This window comes from Oryzias latipes, chromosome 13, assembly GCF_002234675.1.
Source record: "Oryzias latipes chromosome 13, ASM223467v1".
NCBI lineage: Eukaryota > Metazoa > Chordata > Actinopteri > Beloniformes > Adrianichthyidae > Oryzias > Oryzias latipes.
Genome location: NC_019871.2, coordinates 20,673,563 through 20,687,099, shown reverse-complemented (window position 1 = coordinate 20,687,099; position 13,537 = coordinate 20,673,563). Strand labels below are relative to the sequence as shown.

Here is a 13,537-nt window from a genome sequence, read left to right as displayed (position 1 = left end):
GCCACAGCAGTTTCTAACTCTCCTTGCTTTGCCCCCCCTCGTTATTCCTGGGCAATGACTAAAGAGATATTTGGTTATGTGGTTCAGGACTCAATCAGGACCAAATAAAGTGGACTCGGTCTGGACTAAAATGGTTTTCCCAGTCTGAATACACCCTTATACTCGTTTGGGACATTTTATGAAGATCACTTAAAAGTTTGCTTTCCCCATATTTTACAAAAATGTGAAAATTCCCAAAATGTTCACTTTGCCACTACATGATTGCCAAGCCGTAGGCTCTCTGGGCATCCCATAACAGTTTTATAACTTCCTTTGGATATGCCTGGACAAATGTGTTTTGGTTTCATTGCTGGATTTTATTTTATTTTCAGCTCCATAGGTCCCTCATTCCAGGACTGCTGCAGGACAGAATGACTTGCTGCATTAACAGATAATTTTACTACTTTCTAGTTTTTTTCTTCTTAAAAGATTTGTTTTCTTTTGCTAATTTTACAGGAGATTATAGGATTTTATATTGTAAAGCTTTATAAAACACTGATTGTTGTATGAATGCATAAAATTGCATTTATTTTCTTTCTGTTCTTGTAGGAAACTGCAATATTTTGGAAGTCCCTCTTCATTTTTAACTAGAAGAAGAGGAGTCCCAGTCTGATGTTTTACGTTGAGGAGGAGGTGGTGTTACAGAGGATGAAATGGTTAATCTACTGCAGGTTCACTGCTGCTCCGTCTTCCACCTGTGACCTGACATTGCGGTGTTTAGCGGATAGAGGGCGCTGCGGAGCCCACCCTCTTTGAACCGATGGGCGCCACTGCTGTGCGCGACTTCAAGCTTTCATCTGAAATGTTACTACCTATTAAAGGATTTAAAAAAATTGTAAAAGAAAAAGTGATGTGAAAACAAAAGTTAAGCTTTTTATAAACTATTTTTTTTTTAAATTTTTAATGGGAAAAAGCTTACATTACGCAGAATCATTCTGCAGATCTTCCATCCAGAACGTGAAAAAAAGTATTTCCTCTTAATACCCGAGGGGGTTATGACAGCCCCCGTGCCCCTCACCCTGGTCCCGCCCACCCCCTGCCCCATCCAAAGCATTTACATGCAAAAAACACAACATAAGTCTCGGAAAATCCTGAAAGCAGGAGATCCACCGACGGTTTGTCCTGAGGATGGGCCCGGCGCGCGCGCCGACGGGCTGCACTGAAAGCTGAGGCGCTCCGGGAGCCGCGGAGGACAAAAAGCTCTCGTTTTTGTTTTTTTCTGGGGAGGAGGGCTTTTTTTCTTTTTCTGCACGGAGGAGGTTTCGGGATTCAGCTGCAAACATGTAAGTTGTGAGGAAAGAGGAAGTTCTGCGCTGCTTTCCGCGTGCGCCTCACCTGAGCTCGAGGCTCTGAACTCTCATCACGCTGTTAACTTCCAAACAAAAGGAAACAAACTAAAGTCAAAGTTGGTGCAGCTGGAGGCTCATTACGGGAGGGGGGGGGGGGGCATGGAGCTCGGCTCCAAAAGGTGCTGCTGTTCGTGGAGATGAAATGCGCGCGTGAACAAAGGGGGACATGAACAATGGCAGAAAGAGGGAGGAAGAACACGCTCGTGTACCGCAGCGTCTCCTTCAGAAAGTTGGGGTCGGTGGGGGCCGGCAGGAGCGAGGAGCAGCACAAATCAGAGGCAGCTGGGGCGGCCCTCCCCGCTGAGCGCTCGGACGCAGCAGGAGGGACGCGGACTGCGTCAAGAAAAGTTTCCAAACTCACAAGCAGCGCCGGCCTCCCCACCGCAGAGCAGAAAAGAGCCCCCTCCGCCCTCCCCACCTCCATTTCTCCATCCTTCCGCCAGCTCACGGAGAGGTTCAGCAGCGCGAGGACGCCGGGAGCAGCGCTCGGCGGGCGGAGTCGAAGCTCCAGGAGGAAAAGTTTTGCCGAGGAGGAGAACAATCTGCAGGACAGCGACTCCACCACCGCCGCAGAGTCTTCTTCGGAAGCCAAAGCAAAGCTCCTCTCCAGCACCGACTCTCTGTCCGGTTCGGACTCGGAGAGGAAAACCGAGAGAGGAGTTCTGACGCGTCTCCCAGCCGAAAGCAGAAGCTCTCCAGGGAAAAGGGACTATTCTCAGGTCAACGTGCGCTGCTCTGAGCCCAGGAAGGCTGCAAGCGAGGAAGAGGAGGATGGTGGCAGCAGAGGAGTTTCTCCACCCTGCAAAACCCACAGAAGGTATCTGTCTGCCCACCACAAAGACTTCAGCCCCCCACACCCAGAAACATGGCCCAGCGTCACCAGAATAAGACAACTTTTCGATGAGAAGGAAAGCAGATGTTTGCAGAACCTGAAAGCGGCCGACAGAGGACTCCTGCTGGAGCTCAGCTGTCCTCCTCCTCAGACACGGAGCAGAGAAAGCCTCCCTGCAAAAGAAACCTTCTGCCGTGACCGCATCTCCAAAGGTCATGTCTCAAAGAAACCAGAAGCAGACGTAGGGCCCAAAGGAGATCCTTGTCAAAACTGTTGTGGTCACTACTGTGGGATTAAGAGGACTGGTAGTCCGGAGGTGGAGCACAAGACCCCCAAATGGACGGGATCGACATCTGACCCCGGCCCTGACCTTCAACCCGGTGCTGCTTCATCTTTCAGCCGCTCAGAAACCTCCTCCTGCTCCTCCTCTATCCAGCAGCCTACACAGAGGGGGAGAAGGGATAGACAGGGGGTCGGGCTGCCCAGGGATAGTTTACATTCTTCACATAGCTCCTCCAGAGAACCAGCCCCCACCTTCTCCTCCTCTGCCCCAGATAAAGCTATTACCTCCTCCTCTTCAGTTGCTCCTTCATCTGAGCTGGAAACCCCACAAACTCCTAAGTCTCTTCTTTGGAGGTTTAGCTCTGGAGACGAAGAGGAGGTTCAAAACAGGAGGCGAAGAGGAGGTGGTTGGGGTGTCCCCCCCAGCTCCTCTGCTGCTGCAGGAAGGGAAGGAGGTGCCACAGAGCGAGGGGCCAGCTTTTTGTCCCGCAGTAAAAATGACTGTTGGGCGACGAAGGGCTTTGGCAGGTCCTCAGGCAGCGAGGAGGACAGCCCCTCCACTCTAGGCTCCCACTGCCAGGAGGCGGCACGTCGCCGCTCACTGAGAAAAAAGAAAAAAGTCGCCGGGTCGGCTCCAGCCGCAGGCCGGGATGATTACAATCATGACGATGCAGAGTTAGAAGACAGCGACAGTGACTTGGCTGTGACCATGGACCCTCTTGAGAGGCAGCAGCAAAACACCGGCGGGATGGTGCAGAGGAGCCACTCTGCGCGAGAAGCCAGCGTTCGCAGCAACAGAGCCAGGGTTCAGCACTGGGAGCGCATCTCCTCACCTGTGACGTCCAGCACACTCCCAGGTGTGTCGCGTGTGGCAAAGGTCAGCATCCCCCCCTTCGCCTCTGGGGATTCACGCTGCAGCAGCAGATACTCCAGTTCTGAGACGCTGAAAGTTGAAGACCCAACCCTCTCTGCCAGCCACGCCTCCAAGGGTTTCCTCTGCTCTGGTGGGACCCAGAGCAGTCCGAGTAGAGCGGCATCTTCATCCATGCTGAGTAAAACCTACCACGGGAATTTCACCATGTATCGCTCCCCAAGCTTTGGCCACGGGGACAACTTTTCCCGCTCTCCTGTGCGCCCCAAGCTTGTGCCAACGGTGTTACCCTCACCTTCTCCAATCGATAGCGTCACATCAGGGGTCAGACGTGGTGAAAAGGTGATGTTAAGGAAAACGGGAGGTGGCATCCTAAATGAGAAGAACAAAATCCAAATTTCCACGTCTAACCCTGACATTTCCTCAGAAACAATCACCCTCCTAAACTTCCTGAAGTCGGATTTGTCAGGCCTCAGGGTGCACAGGACGAGTGTAGGAGACCGAGCTGCGGGTGTGGAGAGTTCGTCGGCGTACAAGAAGGACTCTGGGCCTCCACACAAGGCCGTTATGTCTTCCAGCCATCGGCCTTCGCTGAAGGACCTGACAGCCACACTACGGCGCGCTAAATCTTTTACCTACTCGGACAAACCCTCCATCGGGGCGAGGTGTTATTTGAAAGGTGGCGCCACAAGAAGAAGCTCCTCTGAAGAACAGCTGGACTTGGATGGAGAGGCAGGTGAGGTGATGTCAGAAAGGGAAGTGGAAAGTGATGGTGGAGACATTAGAGTTGGGCAAAGAATCAAGTCATATGGACACGATGAGGATGATGATGAAGAAGTGATGCAAACCCCAATGCAGAGGAGGTGTGCCCAGGAAGCCCGGCAGGTCATTCAGGACATCTGCCAGATGTGTACCAGGAGTGATGAAGAGGATGATGCGTTTCTAAAAAGAGCCAGTGGTTCTGTGAGGGAAACCTGCTCCCAGTTTAATGGCACCGGTCTGGAGACTGAGAAGGTGGAGAGCATCAAAGATGAAAGAAGAGCTGAAGGAGCTGAGTTTGAGGAGGCAGCAGGCAAAGATAAACATGAGCAGGAGACGGGGGAGAGGAGTGGACAGAGAGTGCAGCTGGAGAAGCTGCTCAGCACGGGCTCAGAGGGCTGGGAGAAGCCAGAGGGACGGCACAGAGCACTACAAGGAGATCTTCTCAAGGGGGACTCGGAGGAAAACATGCTGTATGAAGGTTCAGTGGATGAACGTTCAGGCCATGAGTCCAGTTTGACCGACGAGGGGATTGTGACCGAGCCGGAGATGGGTCCCAGTGACCTCTTGGAGAGGTCGCTCCCAGCAGGACTAAATTTGGGGTCACGAATGGCAAGAGAGGAGCTGAGGCAGCCTGTGGATGCGTGGAAGCATTTGGGTCTCTGTGACTCTGAAGAAAAGAGGATGGAGAGCAGCTCGGGTGGTCCAAACCGCCTGAGTGAGGTCAGGATTTCTTGTCTTCCTGATCTCACGGCGAGTCTGAGCGCCGATGCTAGTGAGGGGGTCCACGTTAACCCTGCTGCGTCACAGGGATCAGGAGGAGGCGGCTTTGAAGCTCCTGCAACCCCAGGTGCTGTCCGACGGAGGCGCAAGTTCTCTCCTTCAAACGGCAACAACACAGGCTCTGATTCCAATTGCGGCAGTCATGCAGAGTCAGCAGCAGCTGTAGGAAACGGGGAGTCAACTGTCTACCGTTCCCTCAGCGATCCCATGCCTCAGCGGCGCTGCTCTGCTGCAGGAGACGGAAACAAAAACTATTCTTCTGTGGACAGCAACTTTCTAGGGTCGCTGTCTGTGAAGGGAGCAGGTGGAGGCCCTTCGGAGGCCTCTGATGCAGCCGCAGTGACCGAATACAAGGGAAGTGTCGCCAGTGACCTGTCAGTTTGCAGCGACGGCGGTCTCCAGGACGACAGTGTCCGCGATTACAGTGGTGTGATCAAGAACATTGTTTCTGAGCCTGGCGCGATGGACAATCTGGTGGTTGACGATCACAGCAATGGCAAAGCCCCCAAAAAAAAGTCTTTCAGTGACCCCAGTCGTCGTAGTGACGCCCTTTTACTTTCCCAGAATGACCCCCAGCTCAGGGGTCAGGCGGGCGGCGCTCAGCCAATAAGCGAGCTGGAGCAGTCTGGTCAGATTCCGCCCTCCAGCAGTGAGCCAATCCTGAGCGAGCAAAGAGGGGATCTGTGGGAACCAAAAGTCCAGCCTGCACGGGTCAAGGTCACCCGGTCCCAGTCAGAGAGCTGCCCCAAGTCTAACAATGACGACGAAGAGGATGGTGACATGATAGACCAAGACGGAGAAGAAGAGGTGCAGAAATTTAACTTCAACCTCAAGCTTGCTGAAGTCTTGTCTCCTAGATTGATCCGCAGGCCCACCAGAAAACGTCCAAACAGGCTGTTTGTGCCCCAAGAGGACCCGTTTGAGCCCCTGGAGCTGGGTCCAGACGGCCAACAGGTCAGTCCCAACGAGCTCGCCTCTTCTCCACCACTGACGACCAACTCCAAGACAGCGCTGAAGCATGTCCGGCACACTAGTGAACCTGCAACTTTCATCCCCATATCCCCTGCTCCTCATCTGCAGCCTCTCAAGGAAGCAGAGAGCATCACTGTTGGACCTCCTGCAGACCCTGAGGTGACATCCAAACCTGCAGGTGAAGAAGCTCCCTCATTGGAAGATGTGACACAAAAATATATCCTTGAACTGAACGCCTCTGAAAGAGACACAGGGGCAAAGGAGGTCTCTCAAGGTTCAGCATCAAGTTTGGAGGCGCCTGGAGAAACCGGCATCGGTGGACTGGTAGAAGCTGCACCCCAGAAGAAGGACAACGCTTCAGTTTCTGCACCACAGAGGACCAAACCCCGAGTGGTGAGTCCGATTCACTTTCTCTTGTCCTCTGTTTGCTGCTGCTGCCTTGTGTTACGCCGCATGACATCTTTCCAAATTCAATGGTCGGCTGTTGTCCAGATGAAACCGCATGACCGCTGTCTACACAGACAGTCCCACTCCAATCATCTTTTGATTTGTTTCAAAGCGTTTCCAGTGGTCTTTTAATTATTATTATGCTGTGTTTAGACAAAATAAAAAAAATGTGTTGTTTTTTAGGACATAATTTCTGCAGAGTGGCAGTAGCTCATTAGAAATTCACCTCTGCGTTTTTGGTGTGACCACTGGCATGGAGCATCCCCGCCCCCATTTCCCTCCCCGTTGCTGAGCAGGTAGCTTGTGGCCCAACCAGTCACAAATGAGCTCTTTTTTTTATCTGCTCCTGATTCACCACTATAAAGAAATACTCAGAAATGCTATTTTAAGCTAAATTTTCTTTATTTATGTCCATCATCAGAAAAGAAATCCACAAGAACATGTTAAAGATATGATTTTCATCAGAGGGGAACTTTAGAATGAAAACAGCATCTTGTGTCGTCAGCACTGCTCTGATTCTGGATCAGCTAGTTTATCCAGAGCTTCACCAGAGCAGCCATTAAAGACTGAGCCATGTTAAATAAACATCTGTGGATGTTAATAATTTGATCAAACAAAAGTCACACAATTGGCACACAAAGGAAAAGTCCAAAGCTCTGTGCCTGCCTTCATTTATCTACCTCGCCTTGTCTGGGCCAAAGTCATCCAGAGAGGATGCACTGAGCATCCAGACACAGACGCTTACCTGTAAACTTCTAGAGTAACCACCGTTGGTTATTGGTCAGGTTAAAAAATACTTATTTTAGCTCCTGGAGATGTGTGACCTACAGAAAAATCTCATCCTCTCTGTTGTGGACAAACAGGCTTTGATCTCACTGCTTTTGCTGTTTGTGCACACGGCTCTCTAAAAGCCAACTTTTGGCGTTCTGTCAAGCTGCCTGATTGTTTTGCTAAAGTATAATTTTCATCCATTATCCCAGAATTCATTAAATGCTGTCCCTGGTTGCCATGGTGACAGAAGCAGGAGCTGGCAAGCAAGTCTAACAAAGCAGGAAATGGGTTTAGAGAAATGGGAAGTTGTTGTGGTCTCTGACGGGCTTGATGACTTCCAGCGCTACATGTGCGTGCGCACATCGTTGTGTTGACTTGTCTGAGTTTGTGTGGAGCGTGTCAATGCCACAGACTGATGGACCTCTGGAATGTAACAACGTTGTTTGGATGGGAGAAAAAGATGTATTTTAAAATTTTTTTTTTTTTTTTTGCTTTATCTTAATATAAGCTCACGTCACACTTTCAGTTCTTCAGGTTTGGAGTCTTTTCTGACCTGCAAGATGATTGGCTCACACCGCTGCATCTCTACATTGGTCATTTTTCTTGCACATTCCTCCTCATGTTATCTTTTGCTTCCCTCTCCTCGCTGTGGAACATTGCGGAGCAGTGAGGTCATGATGCTTTTCTTGGTGTCGGGCTGAGCCAAACGTTAGAAGGATGGAGGAGGAGAAAGAAACCAAAACAGGGGATGGAGCTGGAAGAAAACTCACTGGTGGTTGAAAACGATTCTTCTCGTAAAGTTTGGTTCTACTTAAAATAAAATAACACGTCTATATTATAAATCATTTGATAAGTTTTCATTCTGTACATCATCCATCACTCTGTTGTGAGATGTGGTTTGTTCACATCTACAGCTCTGCCATTGCTTTTCTGCCTCCTTATGATGGATTGTTTGCTCTTTAACTGCTTATGCGCCCCCCCTTTACCCCCCACCATGGTTGGGCCCTTTTCACTTCAGCAGGCAGTGGGAATGTGGCCCGTCTTCCCCTCTCCCGTCGTTGCATAACAGCCCTCAACCTCCCAGAAAGCCGACCATTGATGGTTTGCATCTGTCATGCATCGCTGGCTTCATGCTAACATGCCACTGTTTTTTGTTTGTTTTTCATGTTTCCCATCATTCTCTTATAATTTTGAATACTTCTAATTCAAACACTTGCAGTGTCTAAAATGTGCAAAAATGAACTTTTCTCTTTGGTTCAAGCATGGCTGTTTGTTGAGTTTTGTCTTTCAGAGATAAAGGAGGTAAATAGCTTGGAGGAAGAGCAGTTAAGTGCAGAGTCTGTGGTTTTGGCTCCCCACTTGAAGGATTAGCTCTTAAAACAATGTTTACAGATCCAGATTATGGGGTTGACTTGGTTTGATCAGGTAACTTAACACTTAGCTTGGTTATTTTCCTTCAGAACTTTGTTGCAATATCTCCATTCTTCCTAAATGTAGAAAGAACCAAAGCATTTCGATTCATTACATTTACAGTGATATCAGAGTCGACGCGGTTGGAGCTCAACAATGGAAGACCTGCAGCAACAGATGGAAGCACAGCAGATACAGAGCCAGCTCTCTGTTTTCAGTTTCTATCCACTTCACAACTTTTCAAACTTTTACTCCGCTTCTGATAAACAACCACACTTATACAGCATTGTGAGCTCAACAGTGGTTTCAGCTCCTTGTAGTTTTTAGGTTTATTGCCTTAGTCCCAACTGCCCTTACAGGTTGATATGGGCTGTCTGCGGGTGAAAAAGGGTCAAACCTGTAAAGGGGCACTCGGGTGGCTGGTTCAGTGCAAATGAATGACTCTTTCCTAATAAGACGTGATTTGTTTTTTTTGTTTTTTTAGTAGAATATTGTCATGTGGGCCGGTTTTCTCTTCCTTCCTGCAAACCTTGAAGCAGAAATCAAGTTTCTTTAGTTGGTATCAAGCCTTCAGCCTGTGACTCTCTAGTAAGAGAACAATCACATCAGCATGTGGGAAACATTAGAATGTTTATGATGATGATAAAACCCTCCCACCACAGTCCTATAAATTACCGTTATCAGGGTCTTCTGTGTCCAAGTTGTGGGACTTTTACCAAGCAAAAAGGAAAGAGGCCAACCAAAGAGCAACTTTCCCTCTTAGACAGACTTAAAAGTTGAGTCAAAGGGCACATTGCATGCAACAAGAGGATTTTTTGTAGGTCAACAGTGCTGTTTTTTCTTTGACCTGCAAAGGTCAGCGGAGGTTTACTGAGGTCCACAGAGCCAGGGAGGCTCAGAGGAGAGAATCTAGACTCGGCTTTGCAAAGGCTGCAGATGATGGGGAATAGGTGGGATGAATCGGAAGATAAAAGACCTCCTAGCAACCCTCTGAGCTGTCTATACGACACACAGGGAACCTCTGAACCCCGTTCTTCAAAAGGGAATTGTAGAGAACCGCAGTGTGGATGTGTTTTCTCTTTTACTGTTAAAAGTATGTATGAAGAAGCGGATCAACCCTCTTTTAGGGTGTCTTTGTAGATTGTTCATTTTCTGGTGTCAATTTTTTCCTGCCTGTGTACGTCTTATGAGGAGGGACTGAAGGCAAATGGAGCATTGTGGGAAATCACACCTGAACAGAAAACATTTCTATTTAAAGTGGTAGCTGAACTTATAAGTCAATGAGTTTGGCTCCTGGAGGAGGGGTTTGTCCTGCTAACCCCATGTTGAGTAGTTCTTCTAACTCTCTTTGCTCGTCCCAACATTAAACAATCATGCCCATGTCCTCTTCTTCCTCACTGAGTTCTTGTAAAATGCATGTTTTGTGTCATTAATGATGTTAGGTTTTTGTATTTACACAATTAAGCTTGAGGGTGAGATCCACGGTGACGACGACCGTCCTTTGGGTATGTCCCCTTAAAAATAAAACAAATTACATAAAGTTTTACTTTGAAAGTACAATGGAAGTTTTTATTTTGAAAACCCAACCCCTTTTCCCAATTCTCCGGCTTTTTGCTGCAACATTGAGAGAAAATGACTTGAAATGGATCTCTTGCGTAAAGCTCGTGTTGTGGTGTGAAGAGACTGATTTCAGATGTGGACATGACGGAGCTGATGGAAACATTCCAACTAGGCCTGCACAATATACCGCAAATTTATCGTTATCGCAATATCCAGCTCTGCAATAGGCATATTGCAAAAGACTGCGAATATCGCAATAAATCGTAAACCCAAAATGTGTTAAAACAATCTTATGGCAGCTTGACGCTTTTAACAAATCAAATAAATCCCTTTATGCTTTGACCAATCAGATGGACGCCTTCCCATTGTTTACCAATCAGATGGAGGCCTATTATGTTAGATGTTTGTCACCTATGTCAATAAGTGTCATTGGAGTATAATTTCAAACTGTTTCTAATGAAATGGGAAGGAGGTTTTTGGCATTTTTCTATTTTTTTATATACCGCAAATTATATCGTTATCGCAATATTAATCTCTAATATCGCATATCGCAAGTTTTCCTCATATCGTGCAGCCCTAATTCCAACTGAGTAATGAACATTCTATTTTTTTGTGTCAACACACTGTCAACACACACAATGTAGACGCATCGCAAACGGACCAGTGGAAATCCGCCTTTATATGGAAAACATAATGTATCGCGAAGCTATTAATGCAATAAAAAATAGGAAATTTAAAATCCACATTTGATATTTGATAACTATTTGGTATCTGGCCAAGCGTTTTAATTTTTATTCGGTTTAATTTTTATTCGGCTTTGGACACAAATTTTAATGTTGATGCTTCCTTACTGTGGACAAACGTCTTCTTCTAAAAAAAAAATAAAACCTTTAGAAAGTCAACAGTTGTGAATTGTGTCTCTAAAGAAATCCCAAGATGAGGAGGTTCCATCTGTTTTCTCACAGAGAAGAGAAAAAAAAGACTGTGGGAAACGTCCCTGTCCTTGGTGACGATGGGGCTTTGAAATCATGCAGCTTGTCCTTTTTTAAGTTTAGGTCCTTGATTTTTCATTTGTTTGTTTATTTTTTTTTAGATTTACTGTTAGTCATAAGAGAAACATTGATGTATTTCAGGACAGTAAACAGGAGGTCTCTCCGGGTTCTTGCTATGATCCTCTTTTCCTTTTTCCCCGTCTCTCCTCTCTTCGGTTGGTGTGGATCCACCCAGTGTAATTACAGAGCAGTTTGCTTATGCAAGAAAAGCCTCCCCTGAAACAGCACTTTTGAAAAGCCGTTTCAGCTCTTTCTGTTGTGCACCCGAGCAGATTTTGAGAGCGACTCTGTGTGGGTCTGATATAAATAATTACAGTTTATTCTGACAGTTCTTTGAAAGTGAGTTGACCTTGTTACACATATACGCTGTGGTAGATCGTTGGTGTTCCTCCGACATTTCAATTGGTTTCTACCTCTTGCATTTGTGTTCAAAATATGGAGAGAATCCAATGATTTATCTCTTTCACAGGTTTCTTTCTGATGTTTTCCCTCCCATCAAGGTCGATGCTGCACCAAGGCCTCCCATCTGTTCATCCAAACAAATGCACGCCATCCAAACTGTTTTCTGTTCATGCTACAAAAACACTCCTGGACTTATTGATTAATTTTACGTCTATTCACTGAACAGATGTACCACTTTGTGAATGAAAGAAACCCCACAATGATTATTGAAATAACCAAAACTAGAAAAGGAAATAAAAAAATAAAACTGAGAATAACAATCAGAAATTGCTTTTTGTTTAACAGAATCCTCTTGAAAACCAGACCTGTACAAAAATAACTTTACATTTTGTAGCACAGCCTTTTGAAATGATCCCATTCTGGGACTGTTGGGGTATTCCTGTCTCAGCACGTCGCTGGTCCTTTAGATCAGGACTCATTGAAGACCATTACTCTTTAAAGAGTAATGGCCGCTTAGGTAAAGGTCAAAAGTTCTTACCCCAGTGGTAGATTTTCTTTAAATAAGTTTAAAAAAAAAATCTGCCAATAGGGTTTAAAATGTGGTCTTACCAAAATTCTAGTCACTACGACATGTTTTCTCAAATTTGATTATATTGCTATTGAAATACTTTCTCGATAAGATTCTTTTCTTACAAGACAGAAAAAATGACTTTTTTTCTTGAAACAAGACCTTTTTTACTTTCTTAAGATTCAGTTCTAAGGAGTAGTTTGATGGTTTGCTTTGTAGCCACTCATAGGGATTGTGGCTGTTGGTCTTTCGGGTACATTCCTTGTTGAAGACCCCTGACTTACAACTGAAACCAAACGCGGACTCTGATCATCAGAGTCCCCTATAGAAACATTTTTTATTAGTTTGTGTATGCAATAATCTGATATATACAGTACATCAGAGCCGCCCAATCGTGGTCCACATGATCTACCACACTGCCTGTTCTCCAGCTATTCCTCCACTTCTACCTGCGGATTACCTGGATGAGGTATTTTCTGTCAATCAGAATGAGGAGACACTTGAGTCAGCTAGTCGCCAGAAAGCAGCAGGGATGCTACAATTCTTGGTTTAAAACTGAACCATATGTTACACCAATGAACAAATAGTAGGGGAAGTGAATTGCTGTATCCCTACAGCATTCCAGTATGTTTATGCCAAAATGTATTGCATTTAAGGATTAATCATGTTTTGTTCTAATACATCATATCAGGCTTAGTATAAGCCAACTGAAAGGTTTTACTTTATTCTTATTAACAAATTAAACAAAGATTTTTCTGAATTTTTGTTTTGTAACTTGACCCAGTGATCAAGTTTTGAACTGGACTGTGTAGAAAGTGTACAATTTTTGTCCCTAAAAGCAGTGCAGAAACAACTGGACTAGGGTTGTGCCGATGGACGATATCATCGTCCATCGTGATGGGTGACTGACATCCCGATGGAGAGACCACCATCGTGATGCCACGCCCCCGCCACGTTGCGCGTCGACACCATAAGCCGCTGTTACATGTACAAAATATCTTGATGGGATCAATGGTCGGATTAGAATCCAACCGTGTACATGGGCCCAGAAAAATGTTTTCAGAATATAAAAACGTTCACTAAGGTCACACTTTCCGTCGGAATAAATCATTCGCACATGCGCAGTAGGGTTTGAAAACCGGAAGGATATAAATTCCGCCGAGCGGCTTTTTTTTCAAACTTTATTGAATGTAACACTTCAATACAAAACAATGTTAAACAGCGCCGAGCGGCTATATACATTGACATGTCAGCTCGGTAAAATACGAGATGATCTTCTAAACGTGCTTTTAATAATGTTACGGTTATTATGAAACACCTGTTCGCTCATCATTTGAATTTTAATCCGTGTGGTCAGTGCTTTTTCTTAACGAAGCCAGGATTAGCAGTATGCTAACACGGGCTAACAACATTAGCTTTGGGTGGTGCTGCTTGCTGGCT

General features: G+C 46.2%; 1 protein-coding gene across 3 annotated transcripts in view; it reads left to right on the top strand.

The window, feature by feature from the left end:
- Positions 1–1,121: 1,121 nt before the first annotated feature.
- The window catches only part of arhgef17 (Rho guanine nucleotide exchange factor 17), a 64,252-nt gene continuing 51,836 nt past the window's right edge, over positions 1,122–13,537 (top strand). For 2 of the 3 annotated variants that reach the window (XM_020708378.2, XM_011482768.3), the window contains exon 1: positions 1,122–6,280. In XM_020708378.2, the coding sequence (XP_020564037.1) occupies positions 1,562–6,280 (4,719 nt within the window). In that variant the 5' untranslated portion in view covers positions 1,122–1,561. The remainder of the gene's footprint in view (positions 6,281–13,537) is intronic. The other variant, XM_023961337.1, reaches the window with a different exon arrangement.